The sequence below is a fragment of the Anolis carolinensis genome, chromosome 4, assembly GCF_035594765.1.
Source record: "Anolis carolinensis isolate JA03-04 chromosome 4, rAnoCar3.1.pri, whole genome shotgun sequence".
Taxonomy (NCBI): domain Eukaryota; kingdom Metazoa; phylum Chordata; class Lepidosauria; order Squamata; family Dactyloidae; genus Anolis; species Anolis carolinensis.
The window spans coordinates 252,056,078-252,081,417 of NC_085844.1; the positions used below are offsets into that span (position 1 = coordinate 252,056,078).

The 25,340-nt window shown below is 44.9% G+C and overlaps 2 protein-coding genes across 2 annotated transcripts in view; one reads left to right on the forward strand and one right to left on the reverse strand.

The window, feature by feature from the left end:
• Nucleotides 1-25,340, forward strand: part of LOC100552886 (protein-glutamine gamma-glutamyltransferase 2) — an 89,097-nt gene that overhangs the window by 49,170 nt on the left and 14,587 nt on the right. Inside the window, exons 5-10 of the mRNA XM_062979753.1 lie at nt 2,744-2,872; nt 5,370-5,547; nt 8,317-8,452; nt 11,105-11,208; nt 14,611-14,850; nt 15,951-16,220. Coding sequence (XP_062835823.1) covers nt 2,744-2,872; nt 5,370-5,547; nt 8,317-8,452; nt 11,105-11,208; nt 14,611-14,850; nt 15,951-16,220 — 1,057 coding nt within the window. The remainder of the gene's footprint in view (nt 1-2,743; nt 2,873-5,369; nt 5,548-8,316; nt 8,453-11,104; nt 11,209-14,610; nt 14,851-15,950; nt 16,221-25,340) is intronic.
• Nucleotides 19,978-24,248, reverse strand: LOC134298685 (uncharacterized). Its single transcript, XM_062979754.1, has 2 exons — nt 23,486-24,248; nt 19,978-20,257 (listed from the first exon to the last, which is right to left on the reverse strand). Exons 1-2 carry the CDS (start codon nt 24,176-24,178, stop codon nt 20,216-20,218), a joined length of 735 nt encoding a protein of 244 aa, XP_062835824.1. The 5' UTR covers nt 24,179-24,248; the 3' UTR covers nt 19,978-20,215.

The window sequence follows — 25,340 nt, forward strand, 5'->3', positions numbered from 1 at the left end:
CCATCCATCATTTACTATCTCTCTCTCATCTTTGTCTCTTCTCTGTCTGTCTGTCTATCTATCTATCATCTATCCCTCTATCCTTCTATCTATCCCCCTATCTATCTATCTATCTATCTATCTATCTATCTATCTATCATCTATCTATCCATCCATCCATCATTTACTCTCTCTCTCTCTCTCTCATCTTTGTCTCTTATCTGTCTATCCCTCTATCTATCCATCCATCCATCCAACCATCTATCCATCCATCATTTACTATCTCTCTCTCATCTTTGTCTCTTCTCTGTCTGTCTGTCTATCTATCTATCATCTATCCCTCTATCCTTCTATCTATCCCCCTATCTATCTATCTATCTATCTATCTATCTATCTATCTATCTATCATCTATCTATCTATCATCTATCTATCTATCTATCTACATTGCAGAATTGAGAACAGGAGGGAGGTAGGAAATGAAGCTTTAGCTCTCTTATATGGCTCTCTTTGCTAGCTTTTTGATAGGCAAAACAAAAGCCTGACAGCACAGCAGGAGCTTCTGAGAAGCAATTGAAAATGTTGAAAGAGGGAGCTTGCTAAGGTTACAAAGACACTAGCAGAAGCACAGGATTTGTATACTTGCGATTATGAATATCTTTGCATGTTTGCTATACCTCCTCAATCCCAAAAAGGTAATGGTGGAAAAAGGAATCAATGCTGCCCATCTCAGCTCCTCCCTATATAGTGACATCATCATTATATTATTTTGTAGGACAGTGCCATGGCAGGGAAAGCAAAATGAGTGTGCTTGTAACCGAGCTGCATAGACTCTGTAGAAATAGTGTAATTCTAACACTACTTTTTCTCTGGGGCCCAAACTGGATAGATAGATAGATAGATAGATAGATAGATAGATAGATAGATAGAAGGATAGAGGGATAGATGCTAGATAGATAGACAGACAGACAGAGAAGAGACAAAGATGAGAGAGAGATAGTAAATGATGGATGGATAGATGGTTGGATGGATGGATGGATAGATAGAGGGATAGATAGATAAGAGACAAAGATGAGAGAGAGAGAGAGAGAGAGAGAGAGAGGGGGGGGGAAATGATGGATGGATGGATGGATGGATGGATGGATAAATAGAGGGATAGATAGATAGATAAGAGACAAAGAAGATGAGAGAGACAGTAGATGATGGATGGATGGATGGATAGATAGATAGATAGATAGATAGATAGATAGATAGATAGATAGACAGACAGAGCGACAGATAAATAAGAGACAAAGAAAATGAGAGAGAGAGTAAATGACAGTGAGAGGGGAAATAGATGATAGATGATAGGTATATCATCTATCTATCTATCATCTATCTATCTATCATCTATCTATCTATCTATCTATCTATCTCAATTTATCTATCATCTATCTATCTATCTATCTATCTATCTATCTATCTATCCCTCTATCCTTCTATCTATCCCTCTATCTATCCATCCATCCATCCATCATTTACTATCTCTCTCTCATCTTTGTCTCTTATCTATCTATCTATCTATCTATCTATCTATCTATCTATCTATCTATCTATCCCTCTATCTATCTATCCATCCATCCATCCATCCATCCATCCATCCATCCATCCATCCATCCATCCATCCATTCATCCATCCATCATTTACTCTCTCTCTCTCTCATCTTTGTCTCTTATATGTCTATCCCTCTATCTATCATCTATCTTTCTATCTATCTATCTATCTATCTATCTCAATCTATCTATCATCTATCTATCCTTCTATCTGTCCCTCCATCCATCCATCATTTACTCTTTCTCTCATTTTGTCTTCTATCTATCTATCTATCTATCTATCTATCTATCTATCTATCTATCTGTCTGTCTGTCTATCATCAGGGATGTGCGATCCATTAAAACTGGTTCATGTCATTATAAAATTGGTGGGCGCTGGCATTTTGTTTCTAAAGTGTTTCTAAAGTATAGTTAGTGAAAAGTTAGTTGCTATAATGAGAGTAATGAAATTTTGTTACTATTACATTATAGTAATTGCACATGATTAGTATGATTCAGGGGCTCCTTTCTCCCTCATTTTTAAAGCTATTGGGGTGAAACTTGCTACAATGGTAGAACGCATTGACAACTGTGAACCCACTAAATTTCAGAACATTTCACTTATCTATCTATCTCTGAGTCTCCCAACACTTGGAAGAAGTTGCTATTGGCCATTTCCTGTTCAAAGTACAGTTTGGAAAACTTTCTTTGATTTGGACTGCAATTCCCATACAAAGCTTGCATCGGTTTTCAATAAAATGCTGAGGAAAGTTGCTTCCCATCCCAGTCTCCTTGTGGAGAGAAAAAGCTGGGTATAAATAAACACAATAAAGTTGTTGTTGTTGTTGTTGTTGTTGTTGTTGTTGTTGTTTTCCCATCCTGTTGCCCAGTGCCACTTCAATGCATATCTTGAAAACCCCAGTTTTCTCTTATTTTCTTGGTGTTCATTCTTGGAAAAGGATGCTCTGGGCAGCTATAAATGTATTGTAAAGATACAACTCCCATGATTCCATAACATTGAGCCATGGCAGTTAAAGTGGAGCCAAACTGTATTCATTCTACAGTGTAGAATGACACAGAGATGCACACTCCATGGATGTATGAAGGGTTACTTTCCATCAGTTCTTTTGTGGCTTTTGGAGAGCAAGGACCATACAAAGGTGTTTTCTCATCCTCTTTTCCATCTTCTCCCAGTTTGAAGAAGGGATTGTGGACATCTGCCTCCAACTGCTGGACACCAACCCCAAATTCCTCCGCAACCAGGACAAGGACTGCTCCCGCCGCAACAACCCCGTCTACGTCAGCCGAGTGATCAGCGCCATGGTGAGTAAGTGGACCAAAAGTCATGGGATCATAGCTGTGGCCATTGCATTTCAGTCTGAACTTTTAAGGAGGTGCAAAATCCATTGCAGTTGGAAGGGTTCCCCAGAGACCATCCAGTCCCACCTCCTTCTGCAAGGCAGGAAGACACAATCCAAGCCCTCCCAGCATTTGACCATCCAGCCTCTGTCTAAAAACTTCAAGACATGGAGACTCATGGAATCATAGGATATCTACATTCCACTGAATTTGGAAGAGATCCCAAAAGGTCACCCAGTCCAACCCCATTCTGACATGTGGCAATACCCATTCAAGCCCTCCTGACAGATGGTCATGAAGCCTCTGTTTCACAACTGTTGTGACTCAGCCACAGCATAGCCAGAGTGAGGATGAAGAAGGGGATTCTGGGTTTCAGATACAAGAGCCAGATGATGGGATGGAGGATGAATTTCAGGAGGATGGCATGGGAATGGGAATGATACAGGCTGATTCAGAGGCTCGAGAAATACAGCTTGAGCAGCATGAACTGTTGACCCAGGTAACAGCCAGGATGACATTCCCATGGGAATTAATGAGCAAGAGATGTCTTCAAGCCCCGGTGTCTTCAGCCCCGGTTCAGGTGCAAGATAACGAGGACCTTGAAGGGGCGCCATCATTATCTAGGGCGGACCGGTTGTTATGGAAGGGAGTTCAGCCTCATAGGAGTGTAAGATTGACGGGGAAGAGAGAGGCCTCCGCAGGAAAGAGAAATGCATTTTTGGGGTGCTTTTAAAAGTGTGTGTTTTGAGATAGATTTTTGTCAAAGCAAATTCTTGCTTCATCTGAGTGGATGTTCCTGCTTCATGCCTAAGAGAAGTTTCCTGCTCCTGGATCTTTGAAACCTTTGGACCTTTGTTCTTTGGGATCTATTGTCTACTTTTTGGCTTATGGACTTGTGGATTCTTATGGCTTATGAACTATTGGATTTCTATTGACGCTTTTACTGCAATCTTGAAAACCTTATTACTGCCTGCTTTGATTTATATCTGCTTTTGCTCAATAAAACTACAAAAGACTTTCTCCTGTGTGTGACTGGGTGTCTATAGCAAGGTGAACTATTCTTAGATGCGACAACAACCTCCAGAGAAGGAGATTCCACCAGAATCCACACCAGCAGTGGATTCCACAATTGAATGTCTCTTACCATAAGGAAGGTCTTCCTAAGGTTTAGGTGGAATCTCTTTTATTGGCATTCAACTCAATTTCTCCATTGTGTCACAGTCTCTGGAGCAGCAGAAGGGATGTCCCATTGCCTCCTCCTGAATGTGACATCCCCTCCAATATTTAAATATGGACATTATGTCCCTCTTAGCCTTCTCTTCTCTAGGCTAAACATCCCCAGTGTTGTAGTCCAACCTTTGATTGTGTCTGCACCTGATGGCACTGAAGAAGTAGATCATGGGGATTCTGGGCCTGTGATTCAGCGAGGGACTCTTAGTCCTGAAATGGAGCCATCTCTGTCTCCAGTGGCTAGTGAAGGCCACATTCCAGAGAGATGGATGTTGTAGACAAGCTGTTAACTGGAGAAGCAAGGTCAGAGGATGAGATGAGTTCAGAGGAGAAAATTCCAGGTGGACAGACTAATGAGTCGATGGATAGGAGACTTACCTTTTGTGAACACAGAGCTGCCCAGCAGAGTTTGAGAAGGTAAAAATGCTTGTCCTTATCAGTTTCTCAGGGGAGACAGCATGATTTTCTGTCTCTATTAGAAGGACCAGAGGGCTTTTTTTATCCAGTTTGGTCAACACTGGAGTTTGAATAGCAACACCCATGGTCACGTCTTAGCTAGGCCTGCTAAGGGATTTCTAAGTTCATATCTCATGCCTTTCAATTTTAAATGATTCTTCCTGGATTTCTATATTGGATTTTTATGCTGTCTTTTTGTAGTCTATGCTGGATGTCTGGTTGTCTTGGATTCTGAAACATCTCTTGTATCTTGAATTTTATGGACTTGCTTTACATTTTAACCATGCTATTGTCACTTTTTTTTTTACTATGTTATTGTGTATAATTGTGTTTTTATTTCAATGTATTTTTATCTTCTGATGAAATGTATTAAGTATGTATTTTTATTTCATTTTATTGAAACTATCCGGGCTTGGCCCCACATTAGCCACCCTGAGTCCCTTTGGGGAGATAGAGTCTGGGTATAAAAATAAAGTTGTTGTTGTTGTTGTTGTTGTTGTTGTTATTATTATTATATTTATTTTAGGCTTTGCCATTTCTACTATTTTTACTAATCTGCTTTTTACATAAATGTCAATAAACTGCTTTGCTGTTTTAACTTGGACTGGAGTGTGGTGGTTAAAGGCAGAGCGTATAACACCTGTCCTGGCGTACAACACCCAGCTCCTTAAGCATTATTTATACAATGTAGATGCACCTTTGTTTAGCACTGCAAAGTCCACCCAAGCTCTGCTAACTCCATGAGTCTGTTCTGCTCTGCTTTCTTGGTCTGCAGGTGAATTGCAATGACGACCAAGGCATCCTCTTTGGACGATGGGACAACAAGTACGACGACGGCGTGAGTCCCATGGCCTGGAGTGGTAGCGTGGACATCCTTCAGAGGTGGCAGAAGTTTGGGTGCCAACCTGTCCGTTATGGGCAATGTTGGGTCTTTGCAGCCGTGGCTTGCACAGGTGAGGAACCACATAAAATTGCAGTTCCTGGGATTCCACAGCATTGAACCATGGTGACTAAAGAGGTGTCAAACTGCATCCATTCAGCAGTGTAGATGCACCCAGAGTGAACTTGAAGGCAGGTCACGACAAGAAGGAAAATGGCTAAGTGTGCCATTAGGGCTCTGCAAAATCTCTTTCCGCTTGGCTCCTGCCAGACCTCCAACTCAACCCTGACATCATTGCTTTCGGCTCTCTTTATTTTCTGGATTTGTTCCGCTCTGGGGCTCTGCCGAGGGCTGAGATTTCCTGCAACCTGTGCAAATAAATAAATCCATGCAGATTCCTGTGCAAAACATCTGAGATGTAGTTTTTCCCTGCAATTATACAAAACTTCTCTTCTGTATCTTTTTTTAATTGAAGTTTTATAAAAGATGACCAAACAAGAAAACCAGAAATAGAGATATAAAAAGATATAAGGTAAAGTTTTTGGAACATCTAAAGTGGGGGGAACATTGATTTATATAGAAAAGTAGGGAAAGGAGAGGATAGGGAAAAAGAAGTATATCTATATATGACTCTTATATATGAAAATGACTCTTCCTCGTTCTCTAATTTGGACTTTCTTTTCCAGGTTTTTTTGTTTGAAAGACATAGATTGGATGACTATGTCTTTTGTGGCCAAATTTGGTGTGATTTGGTTCAGTGGTTTTGTTGTTTACCCAGTCCTACAAACATATATATATATATCATCCAATCTATGTCTTTCAAACAAAAAAACCTGGAAAAGAAAGTCCAAATTAGAGAACAAGGAAGAGTCATTTTCAACCCTGGTTGCTGGTCAGAAGGGTAGGCCCTGCCCCCTTTAGGCCCCGCCCACTTTGTCTCCTAGCAACCCCTTTGGTCACAATGGCGCCAGGGGACAGCCAGGGTTCAGGCTTTTGAGGCTGCAAGGCTATTCATTGCTATTCCACCTTGCCAAAAAAGCATTCTCATAAGCCACAGCAACGCGTGGCTGGGCACAGCTAGTAATAATAATACAAATTGTTGACTTCCATCTTGCTTTTGCTGGTTCTTGAGTTCATGGGGCCGGGCTGTGGCGCAGCTGGCTAGTAACCAGCTGCTAGAAATCACTACTGACCGAGAGGTCATGAGTTCGAAGCCCAGGTCGGGTTAAGCCTCCGACCATTAATAGCCCCGGCTTGCTGTTGACCTATACAGCCCCAAAATTAGGGAAATTTAGGGACGCTTTATGCGGGAGGCTAATTTACAACACCATAAAACTGCCAGCAAAACACGAGGAAAGGAATGAGGAAGTACAGCCACTACTGGACGGTGAAGCAACAGCTCCCCCTGTGGCCGGAATCGTGAAACTGGAAAAATGTTAAAAATGCCTCTGAGTCTGTCTAATGTATGTTGTTTGTCAGTTGGCATTGAATGTTTGCCATATATGTGTTCATTGTAATCCGCCCTGAGTCCCCTTCGGGGTGAGAAGGGCAGAATATAAATACTGTAAATAAATAAAATAAATAAAATAAATTTCAACTTAATGTCCTACTATGATAATACTGCTCCCCCTTCGAGTCCTTCATTCCTTCGGCTTGAGTAACTTCAGCAAATAATAATAATAATAATAACTTTATTTTTATACCCCGCCCCATCTCCCCGAAGGGACTCGGGGCGGCTTACATGGGGCCTGGCCTGATAAAACAAACAAATAACAGTAACAAAGCAATAAAACAATTATCCCAGTAAAAAACACCAACATCAATAAAAACAATCATTAAAATCAACAAGCAGGATACAGTGTTAAAAACAGGAGACTAATTCGTAGATCCCAGGCGAAATGCAGAATGATACGAAATGGGAAAAGGAAATTTCACAGTTGGACAATAAAGTGCGGTATAAAATGGCAATAAAACAACAATGGGACTATTATGGAATGGACAGATATGAGATCTAATTGCATCTGTTTTAAATAGTCTTTTACTAGGTCCCAATTAGTTTCCCTCTTTGGCAGACCCTGATTTGGTGACAGCCAATAGGTCAGTCTGTCCATGTTCATAATATATAGAACTTTATTTAGCCAGTCTTCTTTTTTCGGTATCTCTCTTTGTCTCCAAATCCTGGCATAGGCAATCCTCTCCTGTATCTTTGCACATAATTTTTTTCGCAACCGAACATATTTCCAGCACAGTGAAAAATACATATATATATATATATATATATATATATATATATAGGCACAAATGAAATATCCACAAGGTTATACCGACATCCTAGGATTCCATTGCATTGACCCATGGCAACTGCATTAAATATACAATATGGATGCACCCTTAGTTCGTCTCTAATGTGCCGACATATCCGATTGCTTGCTGATCCAGACGGACACAGCTGTGGCTCTTTTAATTTCGAGGGATGTAAGCCTTCGGTTATTTTCTCCTGACATCTCTGAGATAAATCACTGCCAGAGTGTTCTCCCCAGTGTGGGAGTATTTGCACAGTTTTGGGTAAACAATCCTGCAACAGAAATAAATGTGGGCTTTGGAAAGCAAATCAAGATCTGTTTCTAGAGGCAATTTTTGCAACGTATTCTATACCAGCCATGGGCAAACTTTGGTCCTCCAGGTGTTTTGGACTCCAACTCCCACAATTCCTAACAGCCTACCGGCTGTTAGGAATTGTGGGAGTTGGAGTCCAAAACACCTGGAGGGCCAAAGTTTGCCCATGGCTGGTCAGGAGGGACCTTCTCAATCCATATTTTCTCTCTTTCTCTTGGCGTCGTAGTGCTCCGTTGCCTGGGCATCCCCTGCCGCGTGGTCACCAACTACAACTCTGCCCACGACACCAATGGCAACCTGGTCATCGAGCAATACCTGGACCAGAACGGCAAGCTTCAGCAGGGCAACCGAGAGCTCATCTGGTGAGTGGACTCCGGCCCCAATGGGAGGCGTCTACACTGTGGAATGAATGTAGTTCAAAACCACTTTTAACCTCCATGACTCAAAGCTATGGAATGGTGGACTGTATGTTTTGGGTTGTTGTGAGTTTTCAGACTTTATGGCCATGTTGCAGAAGCATTCATAGAAGCGGGTGAAACACCAGGAGAGAATGTTTCTGGAACATGGCCATACAGCCCGGAAAACTCACAACAACCCAGTGATTCTGGCCATGTGTCATTATCTCCGATCTTTGACATCTCCGGACACAGACCAAGCGCTGACAAAGAACAGATGCCAGCCATAAAACGGGCCAGCCATAAAACCTCAATTATCCTCTGGTATGTGAGAGCCCCTATTATAAATGGGCTACAGAGAAGATTCTGGTATTCTGTACAATAACAATCTGTGTGTCTTGGTGCTTTCTTCTTGGGAAAGACTTACCCACAGCACAACTGGAAGAAGAGATCATGACACCATGAAAGCCTTCGACAACACATTGTATGTTTTGGGTTGCTGTGAGTTTTCCGGACTTTATGGCCATGCTCCAGAAGCATTCATAGAGGCAGGTAAAACACCAGGAGAGAATGCTTCTGGAACATGGCCATACAGCCCGGAAAACTCACAACAACCCAGTGATTCTGGCCATGTGTCATGATCTCCGATCTTTGACATCTCCGGACACAGACCAAGCGCTGACAAAGAACAGATGCCAGCCATAAAACCTCAATTATCCTCAATTATGTGAGAGCCCCTATATAAATGGGCTACATAGAAGATTCTGGTATTCTGTACAATAAAAATCTGTTGGAATCTGCCCAGCGTGTGTCTTGGTGCTTTCTTCTTGGAGAAGACTTACCCACAGCACAACTGGAAGAAGAGATCGTGACATCATGAAAGCCTTCGACAACACATTGTATGTTTTGGGTTGCTGTGAGTTTTTCGGATTGTATGGCCATGTTCCAGTAGCATTCTTTCATGATGTATCTTCAGAGGTCTGTTGGAGGATAGGAATGTGTATATAAACGTTTACACTTGCTTCAAATAGACAAGTGTTCTTTCTCCCACCCTGGATATTTTTCCACAGATATATATACACACTCTACTTGCCTCATTTCCAACAGACCTTTGAACAAACCTCTGAGGATGCCTGCCACAGATGCAGGCAAGACATCAGGAGAGAATGCAGCTGGAACATGGCCATACAGCCCAGAAAACTCACAACAACCCAGAGATTCCGGCCATGAAAGCCTTTGACAACACACTGTATGTTTTGGGCTGCTGTCAGTTTTTGTGGACTGTATGGCTATGTTCCAGTAGCATTCTTTCCTGACGTTTTGCCTGCATCTGTGGCTAATGGCATCTTCAGAGGTCTGTTGGAGATGAGGCAAGTGGAGCGTGTATATACTCATATATATATATTCACACTTGCTTCAAAGAGACAAGAGTTCTTTCTCCCACCCTGGACTTTCCACAGATATATATATACACTCCACTTGCCTCACTTCCAAAAGACCTTTGAAGATACCATTAGCCACAGATGCAGGTGAAAAATCAGGAAAGAATGCTACTGGAACATGGACATACAGTCTGAAAAACTCACAGCAACCCAAAACATACAATGTGTTGTTGAAGGCTTTCATGGCCGGAATCACTAGGTTGTTGTGAGTTTTCTGGGCTGTATGGCCATGTCCCAGAAGCATTCTATCCTGACGTTTTGCCCACCTCTATGAATGCTTCTGGAACATGCCATACAACCTGAAAAAACTCACAGGAAACTAATACATACAGTCCACGATTCCATAGCTTTGAGCCAATCCTCTTTGAACAAACCTCTGGGAACGCCTGCCACAGATGCAGGTGAAACATCAGGAGAGAATGCTACTGGAACATACCCATACAGCCCGAAAAACTTACAGCAACCCAGTGATTCCAGCCATGAAAGCCTTCGACAACACATTGTATGTATTGTGTGGCTGTGAGTCTTCCAGACTGTCTGGCCATGTTCCAGAAGCATTCTCTCCTGACGTTTCGCCCACATCTATGGCAGGCATCCTCAGAGGTTGTGAGGTAGAAAATATATATTGTATGGATTGTCGAAGGCTTTCACAGCCAGCATCACTGGGGTGTTGTGTGGTTTCTAAGTTGTATGGCCGTGTCCCAGCGGCATTTTCTCTGTATGTTTGGCCTGCATCTGTGGCTGGAGATGGTAGTTTCACAAAGTCTTTAGCCTTCTTTGCCTGAGAGTGCTGGTTCCTCACCAAACGACAACTCCTAAGACTCGATGGTACTGAGCCATGGCAGTTCAACTTGACAGTGTAGATCAGGCATGGGGAAACTTGGGCCATCCGGGTGTTTTGGACTTCAACTCCCACCATTCCTAACAGCCGGTAGGCTGTTAGGAATGGTGGGAGTTGAAGTCCAAAACACCCAGACGGCCCAAATTTGCCCATGTCTGGTTTAGATGCACCCTCAGTATGGTTTTAAAGATGTTCTTGAGTCTCATTTTGGGGAGCAAGGCAAGATGCAAATTCAAACAATTAAAAAAACAGCAACAACAATAGTAGTAATGATAGGAATGGTAATCTGCCCTTGCTTCTACTCACTCCGCCCCTTCTTTCCCACGTTTTCTACAGGAATTACCACTGCTGGGTCGAGGCTTGGATGGCACGTCCAGATCTTTCAGAAGGATACGATGGATGGCAGGTTTTGGACCCAACGCCCCAGGAGAAAAGTGAAGGTATATGCAACAGCCCCTCCCCAAACATGAAGACATACTGTGCATTTTCCAGGGTCTGGCCATATACCAGAAGCATTCTCTCCTGACGTTTCACCCACATCTATGGCAGGCATCCTCAGGCGCTGTGAAGTCTGTTAGAAACTTGTCAAGTGGGGTTTATATATCTGTGGAATGATGTCCAGAGTTCTTTCTCCCACCTCAGACATCATTCTGCAGATATATAAACCCCACTTGTCTAGTTTCCAGCAGACCCCACAACCTCTGAGGATGCCTGTTGGTGTATTTTGGTGATTGGTGAAATGTTGAATCAAGTGTTTTGCTGTTGGAGTTTTGCAATTGTGTATTCCGGCATGCTTTCCAGCAGCACACAGGTTAATGGCAGGCCAGCCTGACTGATAGCCTGCCTAGCCAATAGGTCAAGCCTTCCAGTCTCAGAGGGCGGACAGGACATTCATCATTCTGCTCTGGAATGTGGGTGTTGCCAGCAGAAGAGCTTTGCAGATGATCGGTAAAGAGGAAGATCATGCTTTGCCTTGCTTAGGAAAACATGAGTCCTATGAGCGATGGACTTTGTAACTGTATATAGTTTGTATATAATAAAGCCTAAGAACTGCTGAGATCAGCTGAATTATGACTGTGGTGTCGTTTGTCGGTGCTGCTAAGCTGGATGCTTAAGCAGTCTAATGGAGGATGAATTGGTGAGAGGCCTGACTCACCAATAAATCAGGGTTTGGAGCTGCTTAACCTCCTGACAATGCTTGCCATAGATGCAGGTGAAACGTCAAGAGAGAATGCTTCTGGAACATGGCCAGACAGCCCAGAAAACTCACAGCAATCTAGTGATTCCAGCCATGACAGCCTTCGACAAAACAATACAAACATTAATATAAAATTTATTTTAAAAAATAAGTAAAAATAACACTTGTTAAAACATTATAAAAAAGTACAGTAACATCAAAATGCCATCCGCTGCAACGTATTAAAAACCATCTTGAGACATTTCATTATGAGAAACACCAGATATGGCCTTCTTTGTTCTAGCACTTTTATCAAATGATAAATCAGTTTTTGTTTTCCACTAATAATAGAGTTATCTGTATTTGTCTAACTGTAGCCGTAAAGAAAACACGTAAGGTTACATGTCGCGTCTTACGTGTAGAGTAAGTTCAATACATGCGGTATTTAGAATGAAGGACATGGAATTCAATAGTGCTAAAATTGAGATTTGGAAATCTAAACTCAAGAATTGGAAATGCCTTGCTTTGCTTGATTGTGCCACGTTTAACTTATTTTCAAATAAGAACTAATTACTTACTCAGAGGGAGATTTACTTTTATACTGGGTTGCTGTGAGTTTTCCGGGCTATCTGGCCATGTTTTAGAAGCATTTTGTCCTGACATTTCACCCATATCTATGGCAGGCATCCTCAGAGGTTGTGAGGTCTGTTGGAAACTAAGCAAGGGATGTTTGTATATACTTTTATACTTTTAGGTTACAGATTGTTTTGCCCAAAATAGAAAAAAAGTATAGAGACTATTATTTCATTATAACTGTGATAGTTAACATGTCATGAGTACTCTTGTAATGTTTACCTCTATTGCAGTCCAGTGAGATGGAGTTGTGGACCATTGTTGAAGTGTGATGGATGAAACATCCCATACAGAGAAATGTGGTGTTACAGATGGTCTGGAGGCATTTGCGGAGGCCTTTCCTCCCATCATACTTCCAATGATGGTCCCAAACTCCAACTCATTGCACAGTGAAATGGAATAACAATGCTCACCTCCATCATCCCCAGCTTGTATGAAGCTTGGGCAGGTTCATACAGAGGCATATGATCTTTAAGTTGCTCTGTGTTGTATCCCAGTCGCACCTGAGCTGTCAGGTGAGCCTGAGGTTGTGTCTGTTCAACAGGCTGTGATTGTACCTGCACCTGACCTGTCAGATGAATCTGGGTTGGGGCCTAGGATTCCCATGCAGCCAAAGTTGGATGAGGCTGCTGTCCTGGCCAGCCAGAGTTTGTTCCTGAGGATTCTGGGAGCAGGCATATAATGGTTTCAAGCAGGCAGCTTGAACCGCATTCCTTGGGAGAGTCAAAGTCAAATTATCTCTTGGCAGATGGGCATTCCAGTTGTGATAATGAGGTTGACAGAAAGAAAGCAATATGTCAACAGAGACAAGAAAGGGAGGGTCTGAGGAGCAGAAGGTTGCTAATGAAAAAAAGTTTTGAGCAAACTTCCCACAGAAAGAGGCCTTGATTCTAGCTTTAAGAAGAACCGCTTCTGAGAGAGATTTTCAGAGGTGGTAACTTTGCTCATCGACAATGTTGTTCCTGTTTCATGGACTCTAGTTTCATGCTTCATGGAATCCTGTTTCATGTTACCTGTGGACTTTCATGCCAAGTTTCTGAAGCCTTGTATTTTGAGTTTTGTTCCAGTTCTTGTTCTTGCTCTTGGGGAATTTTGGATTATCCAGTCATTGTTCCTGAAAGTTTTGCAGTTTGGATCCCTTGTTCTAGTCAAAGATCCTGTTCATTGTTCCAGTTTTGATCCTGTTCCTTAGACTAATTTTGATACTTTGTGGAAGTGTATTCTTGTGTTTGATTTCCATGGACCCTTGCTTCAAGATTCTCAAGTATCTTGTACCTGGTGGACTAAAACCTTGTTTCATTGACTTTGACCTTTGATTTGTTATTGCTTACATAAATTCTTCAATAAACAACTTAAATTGCTTATAGTTTGGGGCTCCAGTGTTGTTTGAGGTGTCTCTGCGTTTAGGGGTGCAACACTCTGGACTAATTTCTAGAAGACATTTCTTCCATGACACTTTAACCATGAGATGGGATAACAATACACAATCCCCAGGTAGAATGAAGCATGGGTTGTATAGAGGAAGATGGCCTTCCAGATCATCTGGAACCATTTCTGGAAGGCTTTCCCCCATGATATTTCAATACTGGTCCAAAATTCCATTTCATCAGACTGTGAGGTAGAATAACAATAGTCATTTCCATCATCTTCAAGTAGGAAGCTTGGGTGGTTTCATATAGGGAGATATGGTCCCTGAGTCTGTCTGGACCCATTTCTAGAAATATTTCATGCCATCACACTTCAATGATGGTCCAGAATTCCATCTCATTGGACTCTGAAATGGGATAACAATACTCCAGGGATAGGAAAGAATCCCATCTGAAATGGTCAAGCAGTCTTCTCAGCTTGATGACATCTTTGTCAGTTCCCATCTTGCCAGAAGACCATTTATGGACGCAGGAGAGGTAGATGAGCATGCGGTTAATTGTTTCCTCCATGCTGGGATTTGGATTAAACGCCATGTAAGTGTCCCTTCCTTGCATTTGGTTTCTCCATCAGACTACGTATTGAGTGCCCTCTTTCTTCTTGGCAGGTGTTTTCTGCTGTGGCCCAACGCCTGTCAAAGCTGTCAAGGAAGGAGACCTCCATCTGAAGTATGACGTCCGGTTTGTCTTTGCTGAGGTCAACGCCGATGTGGCATATTTGATGCTCCAGAAAGACATGTCCCGGAAGAAGACCACCATCACCACCACGGTGGGCAAGAACATCAGCACCAAGAGCGTGGGCAGGGACTCCAAGGAGGACATCACTCATCATTACAAATACCCCGAAGGTATGCAGAGCTACTTATGGAGGTCCTATGGAGTCTGTGTGTATGTGTTGTGAAGGGCACCAAAGGGTGGGAGATAAGATCTCAGAAACTTCCAGATATTGTTTGCGTGAGTAGGTGTCTTCAAGTTGTTTATTGACTTATGGTGGCCCTATAGATTTCATAGGCCTTTTTAGGCAAGGAAGACTCAGAGGTGGGTTTGCCAGGTCCTTCTTCTGAAATGCAGCCTTTGGAGGTGTCACAATCTGTGCGACCTAACCATTTTGTCCCAATCATAGCCCCACTGTCTTGCAGATGATACTTTATTGGTTACAAATAGTCAAAGCACGCATGACATTCAATGTCATTTCTGAGCTGTTGACCATAGTTACAAGTTTTATAAAAGCTCCTGTGTGCAAAGCTGCCAATCAAACAAACATCCAGACTATTCATTGGTTCCGAATTCTTTGCTTCCATACCTGCATATCGGAAAAGGTCCATATTCCTATATCTCATTCATTTCAAGTATCAAGTCTTTTATGTCTTCTTCCCAATGCCCTAGTCCTTTGAGTCCCGTGGACAAATGTTTGGACAAATGGTCTGCCTCTAAAACTGTATACAATGAAACAACAGTTGTATCCCCCATGTTGACATTTATGGCATGACTTCTAAGGAGTCGTGATATGTGGTCTTGTGGAGTGTGTGCAATGTGTTGGCAAAGAGACAGCAAATTATGGGAGACGGGATCTCAGAACTGTCCTGATTTTGTATGTATAATCAGATGCCTTCAGGTCTCCTATTGACTTGTGGTGACCACATGAATCTCATAGGCAAGGAAAGCCCAGAGGTGGTTTTGCCAGAAATATGGCATCTATATGTCTATTGACCATAATATACTTCAGGCATGGGCAAACTTTGGCCCTCCAGGTGTTTTGGACTTCAACTCCCACAATTCCTAACAGCCTACCAGCCCATGCCCATGCCTGCTATAGATTCTTAGGCAGTTGTCTCTCTAAGGATCTCTAGGTCCTCCAGCATGACCGCAGTCAACTTCTGGTAGATATTGACCATGGAATGATGGATACTTAGCGTGTGCTGACGGCATTGCTGCTTCCCTTTGGCAGACTCAGAGGAAGAGCGAGCCGTGTTCGAAAAAGCCCAGCTCCACAAAGACCCACCACCAGCCGAGGAAGGACTAAAAGTCAAGATCAAAGCCTCCGAGGGCATGAACAACGGCTGTGACTTCGACGTCTTCGCCCTCCTCACCAACAACACGGCTGAGGAGCACCGGTGCCGCTTGATGTTCGGGGCCAGGACCCTCAGCTACAACGGGGCTCTGGGTCCTGAGTGTGGCTCCAAAGACCTGCTGAACATCACGTTGGAGCCACATGCAGGTAAGACTCAAGATCCAAACTGTTGGGAGTTTTAGTTCCTTTTCCTTGTATTGTTTCATTGGGTGAAGCAGCTGCTTCATAATAGAGCAAGGCAACAATCTGTCTGGCTCAGCACAAACTAGCCAAAGCATATAACGGCGAGGCCATCTATACTGTACAATTTGTTTATTTATTTATTTATTTATTTATTTGCAGTATTTATATTCACCCCGAAAGGGTCTCAGGGCAGATCACAGAACACACATATGACAAACATTCAAGGCTATTATACACAGACAGGACAGACAACAGATATAGATATATAGGCATTTCCCATCTTTGGCGTCCTGGAGGTTGTGCTAGATTCCAGTCATGGGAGGGTGCTGTCACTCCATCCTCCATGTCGAAGAGCCCTGTTCACAGACTTCCTTCTTTTTTTGATCGCTGGCATTTTTCTAGTATTTCCTTTATGGTGCCATTAAAATACCTCCCCACCTAAGTGGTACCTATTTATCTACTCACAGCTGTTTTCGATCTGCTAGGTCGGCAGTGAGCTGGGTTGAAGGTCGGGTACTCACCCCGACCCAGGCTTTGAACTGCCAACCTTTTGATTGGTAAGATTTATTGCAGCAGTTCCAGGAGAATTTGGAACCAGTGTGTGGAGCAGATGGGATGGCCTTCTGCTTTCTGTCTCTTACCCAAAAGTTCCCTGGTGTCTCCATATCTATTTCTGTCTCAGGAGACTTCCTTCATCCTTATGTTCCAGATGTTCTCCATCAGTTCCCTCCTTTATGCCCTCAGGGCTAAGCTTCAGAGGCATTGTTTGACATTCATGTTGGACTTTCATGTTGATGGGTTGGAAAGTATGACTGCAGAGAACCATAACCTTGTCCTTTTTCTCAAAAGAGGAAGAGTACAGATGGGGTCTATCTCAGGACCCATCTGCACTGCCACATAATAGACTTTAACTGCATTCAACCACATTATATGGTAGTGTAGTTGCCTGGACCAACAACACTGGGCATCTTGGCTGACTCTGCAGCAAGTTACCTTTTTTTTTGGACTACAAGTTCCAAAATCCCCAAACCAGCATTCTTTTAAGGGCGCATCTACATTGCAGAATTAACACAGTTTGGCACCACTTCAACTGCAATTAGTCAACATTGTAGGATCCTCAGATTTGTAGTTTGGTGAGGCACTAAACTGTCATGGTTTGCAAAAACACTGTGCTGTGTGTGTTAACTGTAAAATGAAGTGCATGAAGCCGATTGGCTGAGCCTGCAAAGACCTGGGATTGATTTGATACTGTTTCTGTTCTGCTGCTGCAGAACCAGTTTGAACAAGTTTTTCAGTGCTGACTGAGTACTGCTGGGAAGAGAGCAGTGTATTCAGCAGCAAACAGGCCTCAAAATAGAGAGAGGCCTTGCTATTTTGAAGCCTGTTTTGCTGCTAGAGGGAGGAGAACCAGGACTGTATTCTTCTCTGAAGCAGATTTGTGGACTGAGAAAGGACTGTTTATGACTGTGGACTTCTGTAAATGATCAGAGGGACCATTGTAAATTCTACTGTTTTTAGAGCTCTTGGAATCAGTAAAGTTCCTGTATTTTTGTTCTGCAAACCTGAGTGGCATGTTATTGTTCTGGATCGGGGCACATGTAAGAGCTTCCATTTATCATCATCAATCTGTAACATAAACTACTCTTTGTCAGAGAATTCGAGAAAACTACAAATCCCAAGTCTCCATAGCATTGAACAATGGCAGTCAAACTGCATTCACTCTACAGCCTCATTTACGGGCTAGTCTAAATCCAGTGAATAGGGCCAACTAGAGTAGAACCATTGAATCAATGGGGATTTCGGTAAGGCTGGACTCATAGTGACACAATGTTGTCTGTTGGGTGATTCCAGTTGGATTTCGCCCTAGGACACATGACGATGTGTTTCCCAGTCACTTCATTCCAACTATAGCCAATGACAATCCAAAATCTGAATTCACACCTGAGTCCAGAAAACGAAAGTCAAAGCGAGTATTTTTTTGGTTCAGAGCAAGCCATTTCCTGCCCTGGAACCTCCTCCAAAGTGGTTGTAACGGCGCGAGTGGCGCCATCTATATGTGGAACTGTAAGTTGCAAGATTTGAATTGTTGTATCATGCCTGATTTTGCTTTTACCTGTAAATGTAGTTGGATGGATTGGTTATTTATAGCTGTCAATCAATGTTGTTTGCACCAGTTATATTGCTTCCTCAGCTCAATTGTTTGGCTCCACCTCTTCCTGGAGTAGGACAGTGTTTCCTTTTTTCATTCCACCATCAAGCTTTCTACCAGATGGATGTGAGAGAGAGACTTGGCTCTAAAAGCCCTTGATTAAGTTACCTCTCAGCACCAATTCTGAGGTTCTTACCCTTGAGACTTATGCTTCATGTTCAGGGCCAACCTGAATGATGTTGAGGAGTCTCAAGCGCCTTCAAATCAGTTCTTTGGCATCAGAGGAAGACTGTGTCTTCAAACATAGGCCATTTGGACTGAGGCTGAGGATTGCTCCTGCATTCACAGCCATTGAGAAAGAGGGACCTAGAAAAGCTTTTCAGCTGCAGAGCTCCTTGGACTTAAGACAACCAAAGACTGTGATGTATATTTTCCTTTACTCCTTTGAAACTTCCAGATTATTGCCTTAAAGGGATAACCTTTTGTGAGCAATAAAACCAGTTTTGAGTTATCTACAGTGTTTTGGTCCTTGGGAGTTCCAGTTTCCCTAAAGGAGGGCAAGAGCAATCCCCTGGGGAAAGATGTCATGTCCATGCCTCTTTCGCTAAGAGTTACAGCCCCAGGCGCGACGGCACAGTGGTAGAACCATTACATTGGTATTTGTATACAGGAGCACTGAAGGGACAAGTTCAAGGAGGCAAATGAGTGTCCTTGCACAAATTTGGCAGAATCAGGGTCTTCTCAGATTCCGTCTCATGGCAGAAAAGTGACGAAGGAAGAGGAGGATGTTGCTGGAGGCCAAACCAAGAGAGATAAACATGCTCCTTCCGGCCTGCCCTGGAGATGGAAGCTCAAAAGAGCTATTGTGTTTTGAGCTTTTAGGCAGAGACAGGAGATGTTAGCTTTGGTCTGCGTCCAGGATTGACATTCCTGCTGGATGTGTCAGCAAAGAGGCTTAGCGGGCATCTGTTTGGGCATCGCAAGAGGGAGAGATGGGAGTGTTTGCTCAGATACGCGGAGCATGGCAGGAATTAAAGCCTCACTGGGGTGGGACTAAGCAGAGCCAGAGCACACAAAGCGAATTTCAACGGAGATTAATGGAATGTGCTACATTCAGCCAGGGAAACAAATACAGGGTGGATGAGACCTGGCTTGGAAACCATCCATATGAGAGGGATTGAGGAGTCTTAGTATTCCACAAGAAGCCAACAATGAGATACGTCAGCTTAAAAAGGCCAATGTGATTCCAAGCTGTAACAAGAGGAATCTGAAGTCTACAATGAAGGACACCATAGTGCTCCTCTCTTCTGCTTTGGTCAGATCTCATTGGGAATAATAACTCTGTGTCCAGTTCTGGGCAAATCAATTCAAGGAGATAGACAAGCCGGAAGGTGTCACCAAAATGATCAAAAATTTGGAAAGCAAGCCCTGTGACAAATGGCTAAAGAAGCTGGGGATGTTTAGCTTGGAAAACAGAAGGCTGAGACAAGGGGACATGCACTGTGTTGAAATATTAGAAAAGATGTCTGTCAGCTCACCACAGCCGCTCCTGAATGAACACACGAGACTCTCTGTGGTATCACCAGGAACTTTTACTGTAGGAAACATGAACATCAGAAAAGCCAAGAATGGGAGGCTCCGGCCAACCCTCCTTTATATACCCTCCCCCTCATTTGAACAGTCTCTTCCCGCTCAGTAAAACCCCGCGCAAATTCCCCGCCAAGTCCATCAGCCGTTTCTCCTCCGAGTCCTGGAACGCAGGTGTCTTATCAATGTCAGTGACCCTGAAACTCAGAGCCACATCCAGGCTCTAGTAGCAGGGTCCTGACATGGCGTCCTCCTCCCCTTCGTCCTGGAAGGAAAAGATTAAACACAACTATTGTTCTCCGCTGTCCAGAGTTCCTTTATACTTTTTTAACAGGCTGCAATGGAATACCGGGTGTACCTTTCCTAGGTCCTTTGGTAGCCTCAGCTCATAGGTCACTTCGTTTATTCTTTTTGCTACCCTGAATGGCCCTATATAGCGTGGAGCCAATTTCTTGGATGGGAACCCCAATTTCAGGTTTTTTGTGCTCAGCCAAACCAGATCTCCTTCGCCCAATTTGTCCCCCTCTCGGCGCCTACGATCCGCAAAGAGCTTGTACTTCTTTTGTGTTTCCCGCAATGCCTCTACCACGGTTTGCCACCCTTGCTTGATTTTGGCCGGCCATTCCTCGTCGGTCTGGCCCTCCCCTTCCTTCCACTCGGGTAGCCTGGGGAAAGGTGCCACCTCCTGTCCGTATACTATTTCGAATGGGGCACGACCTGTGGCCGAATGTACGGCCCCGTTAAAAGCCATCTCAGCAAACGGAAGAAGGTCCGCCCAATCATCCTGTCTATAATTGGTGTACATCCTTAAGAATTGGCACAGTGTCTGTTGGGTACGTTCGACCCCCCCGTTGGTCGCGGGATGAAAAGCCGAGCTCAGGTTCCTTTCTGCTCCTAACAGCTGTAAGAATTTTCCCCAAAATTTTGCAGTAAATTGGACTCCCCGGTCACTAATTATCTTGTCGGGACACCCATGTAGGCGATATACATGCTTCACATACAAATCAGCAAGTTTTTCAGCTGAAGGGAGTTTTGGCAGAGCCACAAAGTGTGCCTGTTTTGAGAATAGGTCCAATATTGTCCAAATGTATCTGTGGCCTCTGCTGGGGGGTAGTTCGCCTACAAAATCCATGGCTACGCATTCCCATGGCCTCATGGGCTCCACCACCTTCTGCAATAGCCCCTGGGGCTTCCCCGGTGGTGTTTTTCCCTCTGCACATAATTCACACTGCGTGACGTATCCCCTGGCGTCTTTCCTCATTCCGGGCCACCAGCATTGTTTGGCCAACAGTTTAATAGTCCTGGTGGGGCCTAGATGACCCGCACCCTTGTTATCATGGTACTTCCTTAACATTTCTCGTCTTAAACATTCAGGAATATACAATTTCTTATTTACAAACACCAAATCCCCACACAATTCTCCCTTTTCTTTGTTTGTTTGTAACCATTTGTCCATTCCATACGCTCGCTTCAACTCTTCCTCCCATATTTCTCCTCCCCCCGTGGAAATGGCAGTACGTTTGTTTTCTTTGGCCGCTTGTGCTCGAGTTAGTACTGCCAGGCCCCATTGCTTATCAAGAAAAATACTCCCTTCAGATTCCTGAATTCCTCCCCCGTGCTGAGGCATCCGAGAGAGAGCGTCAGCGAGTATATTATGTTTCCCCTGGAAGAATCTGAGTCTGAAATCAAAACGGCTGAAATATTGGGCCCATCTAATTTGCTTCGCTGATAGTTTACGAGGGGATCTTAGATACTGTAAATTTCTATGGTCAGTCCACACCTCAAACGGTGTTCCACTTCCTTCCAGAAAGTGTCTCCAGCACTCTAGTGCTTTTAGAATCGCTAAGGCTTCTCTCTCCCAAATCGGCCAGTTTTTTTCTGTATCGCTAAACTTTTTTGACAGATAGCCACATGGCTTCAGGTTCCCCCCCTCGTCTTTCTGTAGCAGAACTGCCCCATATGCCCGGTCTGACGCATCGCAATGTAATACAAAGGCTTTAGACATATCAGGGTGCTGTAGGACAGGCTCCTCAGTAAAACGCTTTTTAAGAGCTTCGAAAGCTTCCTGGCATTCTATTGTCCAGGTCAGTTTGGCCCCTGGGGCCTTCACTTTGGCTGTTTCTCCCCTACCTTTAGTCTTTAACAAATCCGTTAATGGCAAAGTGAGGCGCGCAAAGTCCTTGATAAATGTTCTATAGAAGTTTGCGAACCCTAGGAAGGATTGCAGCTGCTTCCGTGTTTTGGGGGCTTCCCACCCCCTCACGTCTTCTACCTTCGCAGGGTCCATCGCCACTCCCTGGGAGGAAATCCTATACCCCAGAAAGTCTATCTGGTCTTTATTGAACTCGCACTTGGCAAGCTTCGCATACAGTTTTGCTTCTCTCAACTTTTGCAGGACTTCCCTGACTAGTTCTATGTGTTGCTCCTTAGTCCGAGATACTAACAATATGTCATCTAAAAAAACAAAGACTCCCTTGTACAACAATGGATGCAACACTTCGTTGATTAATTGCATGAACGCGGCGCCTCCGCCGCACAAACCGAAAGGGAGCACACGATAATTGAATAATCCGAATGCACAGGAGAAGGCCGTCTTCCACCTGTCCTCTGGTTTAATCTGCAATTTATGGTACGCTTCAATTAAGTCCAATTTAGTGAATATCTGTCCCTCCGATAACTGGGCGATCAAGTCCTTCACTAAAGGTAGGGGGTATTTATTTCCAGAACTGATTGCATTCAGGCCCCTGTAGTCAATGCAGAGCCTCAGCGTTTGGTCCTTTTTGCGCCTGAACAACACAGGCGCCCCTAGAGGGGAATTTGAAGGCTCTATGAAACCCCTCGCTAGGTTTTTATCAATGTATTTTCTCAGTTCCTCCTTTTCCCTAGCCGACATTGGGTATATTTTTGCCTTAGGAAGCTCTGCTCCTGGGACTAGCTCTATCTTCACTTCAACTCTCCGCTTCGGTGGGAAACTGTCTGCTTCCTTCTCATCAAATACGTCCACAAAATCCCGATACTCTGGGGGTAATTTATCTGCCAGTTCTGCTATCCTGATAGAGTCTTCCTCCCCCCTTTTCCCCGGCTCCCTTTCCACTTCCTGGCTCCCTCCTTCCAACTTCATCCTGAAGATCATGCTCTTATCCTCCCAGTTGATTTGCGGGTTGGCCTGCCCCAGCCATGGCATGCCTAGTATAACATTATAGCTGGCTATTTGTGATATCACAAATGACACCTTTCCTTCCCAACTCCCTATCTTACACTTTACATCTTCGGCACTGTACTTAGCTAATGATCCCGATGCTGTGGATCCGTCCAACTGCGAAAAAGCTATTGGGGATTCTAGGTTCGTTCTTTCGCATCCCAATCCCTCGGCTAATTCAGGGGAGATGATGTTCCTGGAACATCCACAATCCACAAATGCTTTGCAGGTTGCTTGTTTGCTGCCACTTTCCAGCTGAATGGGGACCACTATCATGGCTTTGTCCTGACTTACCAACCCCCCCGAGTGGTGCCTCATCGGTGGTTCTTCCTCGGCGCGTTTCCCTGCCACGGCTCTTGGTTTGGGCGGGCCTCCGCCTTCCCCTTTTCTCTGCCAGCACTCGGCAGCCCTGTGGCCCAAACGGCCGCACACGAAGCAGCCCCTCCTGCTGGCGCTCACGTTCCCTGTCGGCTCCGTTCTCCTCCCGGCTGGGGTTGATCCCTCCTTCCGGCTCCCCTCTTTCATCTGCGGCCGCTGCTGTAGCCCTCCTCGGTGCCTCCTCGCCTGGGCCAGCGATGTCTCGACGCGCCCCGCCAGCTGAATCCATCCGCGCAGTGTGTCAGGCTCATCACGATGCACCGCCCAGGAGAGGATCTCCCGCCTGAGCCCCTCTTTGAAGAGTTCTATCTTTGTCACTGCAGACCATTCCGGCACCTTTTCAGCGAGGCATTGGAACTCCTCCGCATACTCAGATACCGACCTCTGCCCCTGGGAGACGGTCTTCAACTCCTCCCTCGCCCGGATCTGCTCCAGTGGGTCTCGGAAACGGGTCTCCAGGGCCCCCATAAAGCGTCGGAGTGACCCCAGACATGGGTCGCGCCGCGCGTGTAGTTGAACGTACCAGCTGGCCGCTCCCCTCTTCAACACTGCACCAATGGCCCGTACCCAGCTGGATTCCGTTCTAAAAGTGTGGGCATTGTCCTCCATATAGCCCCTCACCGTGGTCAGGAAAAAATCCAGTTCAGAGGACTCTCCCCCAAACTCGACCCTTAGTTCCTCTCGTCTCGGTAGGGGTCCCTGTGGTGGCAATCCCCAATTCTCCGCCCGTCGCAAGCCCCCTTGCGGGCCAGTGGGCCCCGCTGCTGCTTCCCTTTGTCCTGTGCCACGCCCGGCATTCGCCAGGGGCACCAGGGTCTCAGTTGGGAGCGTAGCCGGGATTCTCGGAGGCTTTTCCCCTTCGTCGTCACTCTCCTCCACCCGCGTCAGGCTCGTTTGGATCTTGGGCCGGGCACCGGGCTCCTTTCGCATTTCCCTTCCCTTCGGTGCTGGGAGGTCTGCAAATCCCTGGCTGCTTCCCATGCTCACGTCCCACATTGAGCTAGCCCGGAGTTCCCTTCCTCGCTCCGGCTCCGCCAAAACCGCCAGGCGCTCCATCGCCCTCGACATCACTGCCAGGGTGGTCTCCATCGCCGACATCCTCTCCTCCAGAAACACCATCTTTTGCGGGCCTGGGGAAGGTGAACCTTCCTCCCCTCCGGTGCTATCTCCCCGCACCACTCCGCGCCTCTGGGTTACCCCATTTGGCTGGGCATAAGCGGTGGATGACGCCAGGGCCGCCAGCTGGTGGAACTCAGCGTCCGTCTCGGGAGTGGCCCTTTCCGACCTTCCTCCTCCGGCGCCCAAGAGCTCTTCATCCTCCACTTGCATGTTACACCTCACCGCTACAGCGGGATGGTGTCCGTATTCTTGGCTTAGTGTCAGCTCACCACAGCCGCTCCTGAATGAACACACGAGACTCTCTGTGGTATCACCAGGAACTTTTACTGTAGGAAACATGAACATCAGAAAAGCCAAGAATGGGAGGCTCCGGCCAACCCTCCTTTATATACCCTCCCCCTCATTTGAACAGTCTCTTCCCGCTCAGTAAAACCCCGCGCAAATTCCCCGCCAAGTCCATCAGCCGTTTCTCCTCCGAGTCCTGGAACGCAGGTGTCTTATCAATGTCAGTGACCCTGAAACTCAGAGCCACATCCAGGCTCTAGTAGCAGGGTCCTGACAATGTCACTTTGAAGATGGAGCAAACTTATCTTCTGCTGCTCCGAAGACTAGGACACAATGGAGCAAATTGCAGGAAGAGATTCCATCTCAA

Coding starts and splice junctions, on each gene's coding strand:
- LOC134298685 (XM_062979754.1), bottom strand. CDS start 24,178: ATGGAGGACAATGCCCACACTTTTAGAACGGAATCCAGCTGGGTACGG. Junction 20,258..23,485: donor GGCACCACTCGGGGGGGTTG/GTAAGTCAGGAC, acceptor TTTTCCTTCCAG/GACGAAGGGGAGGAGGACGC.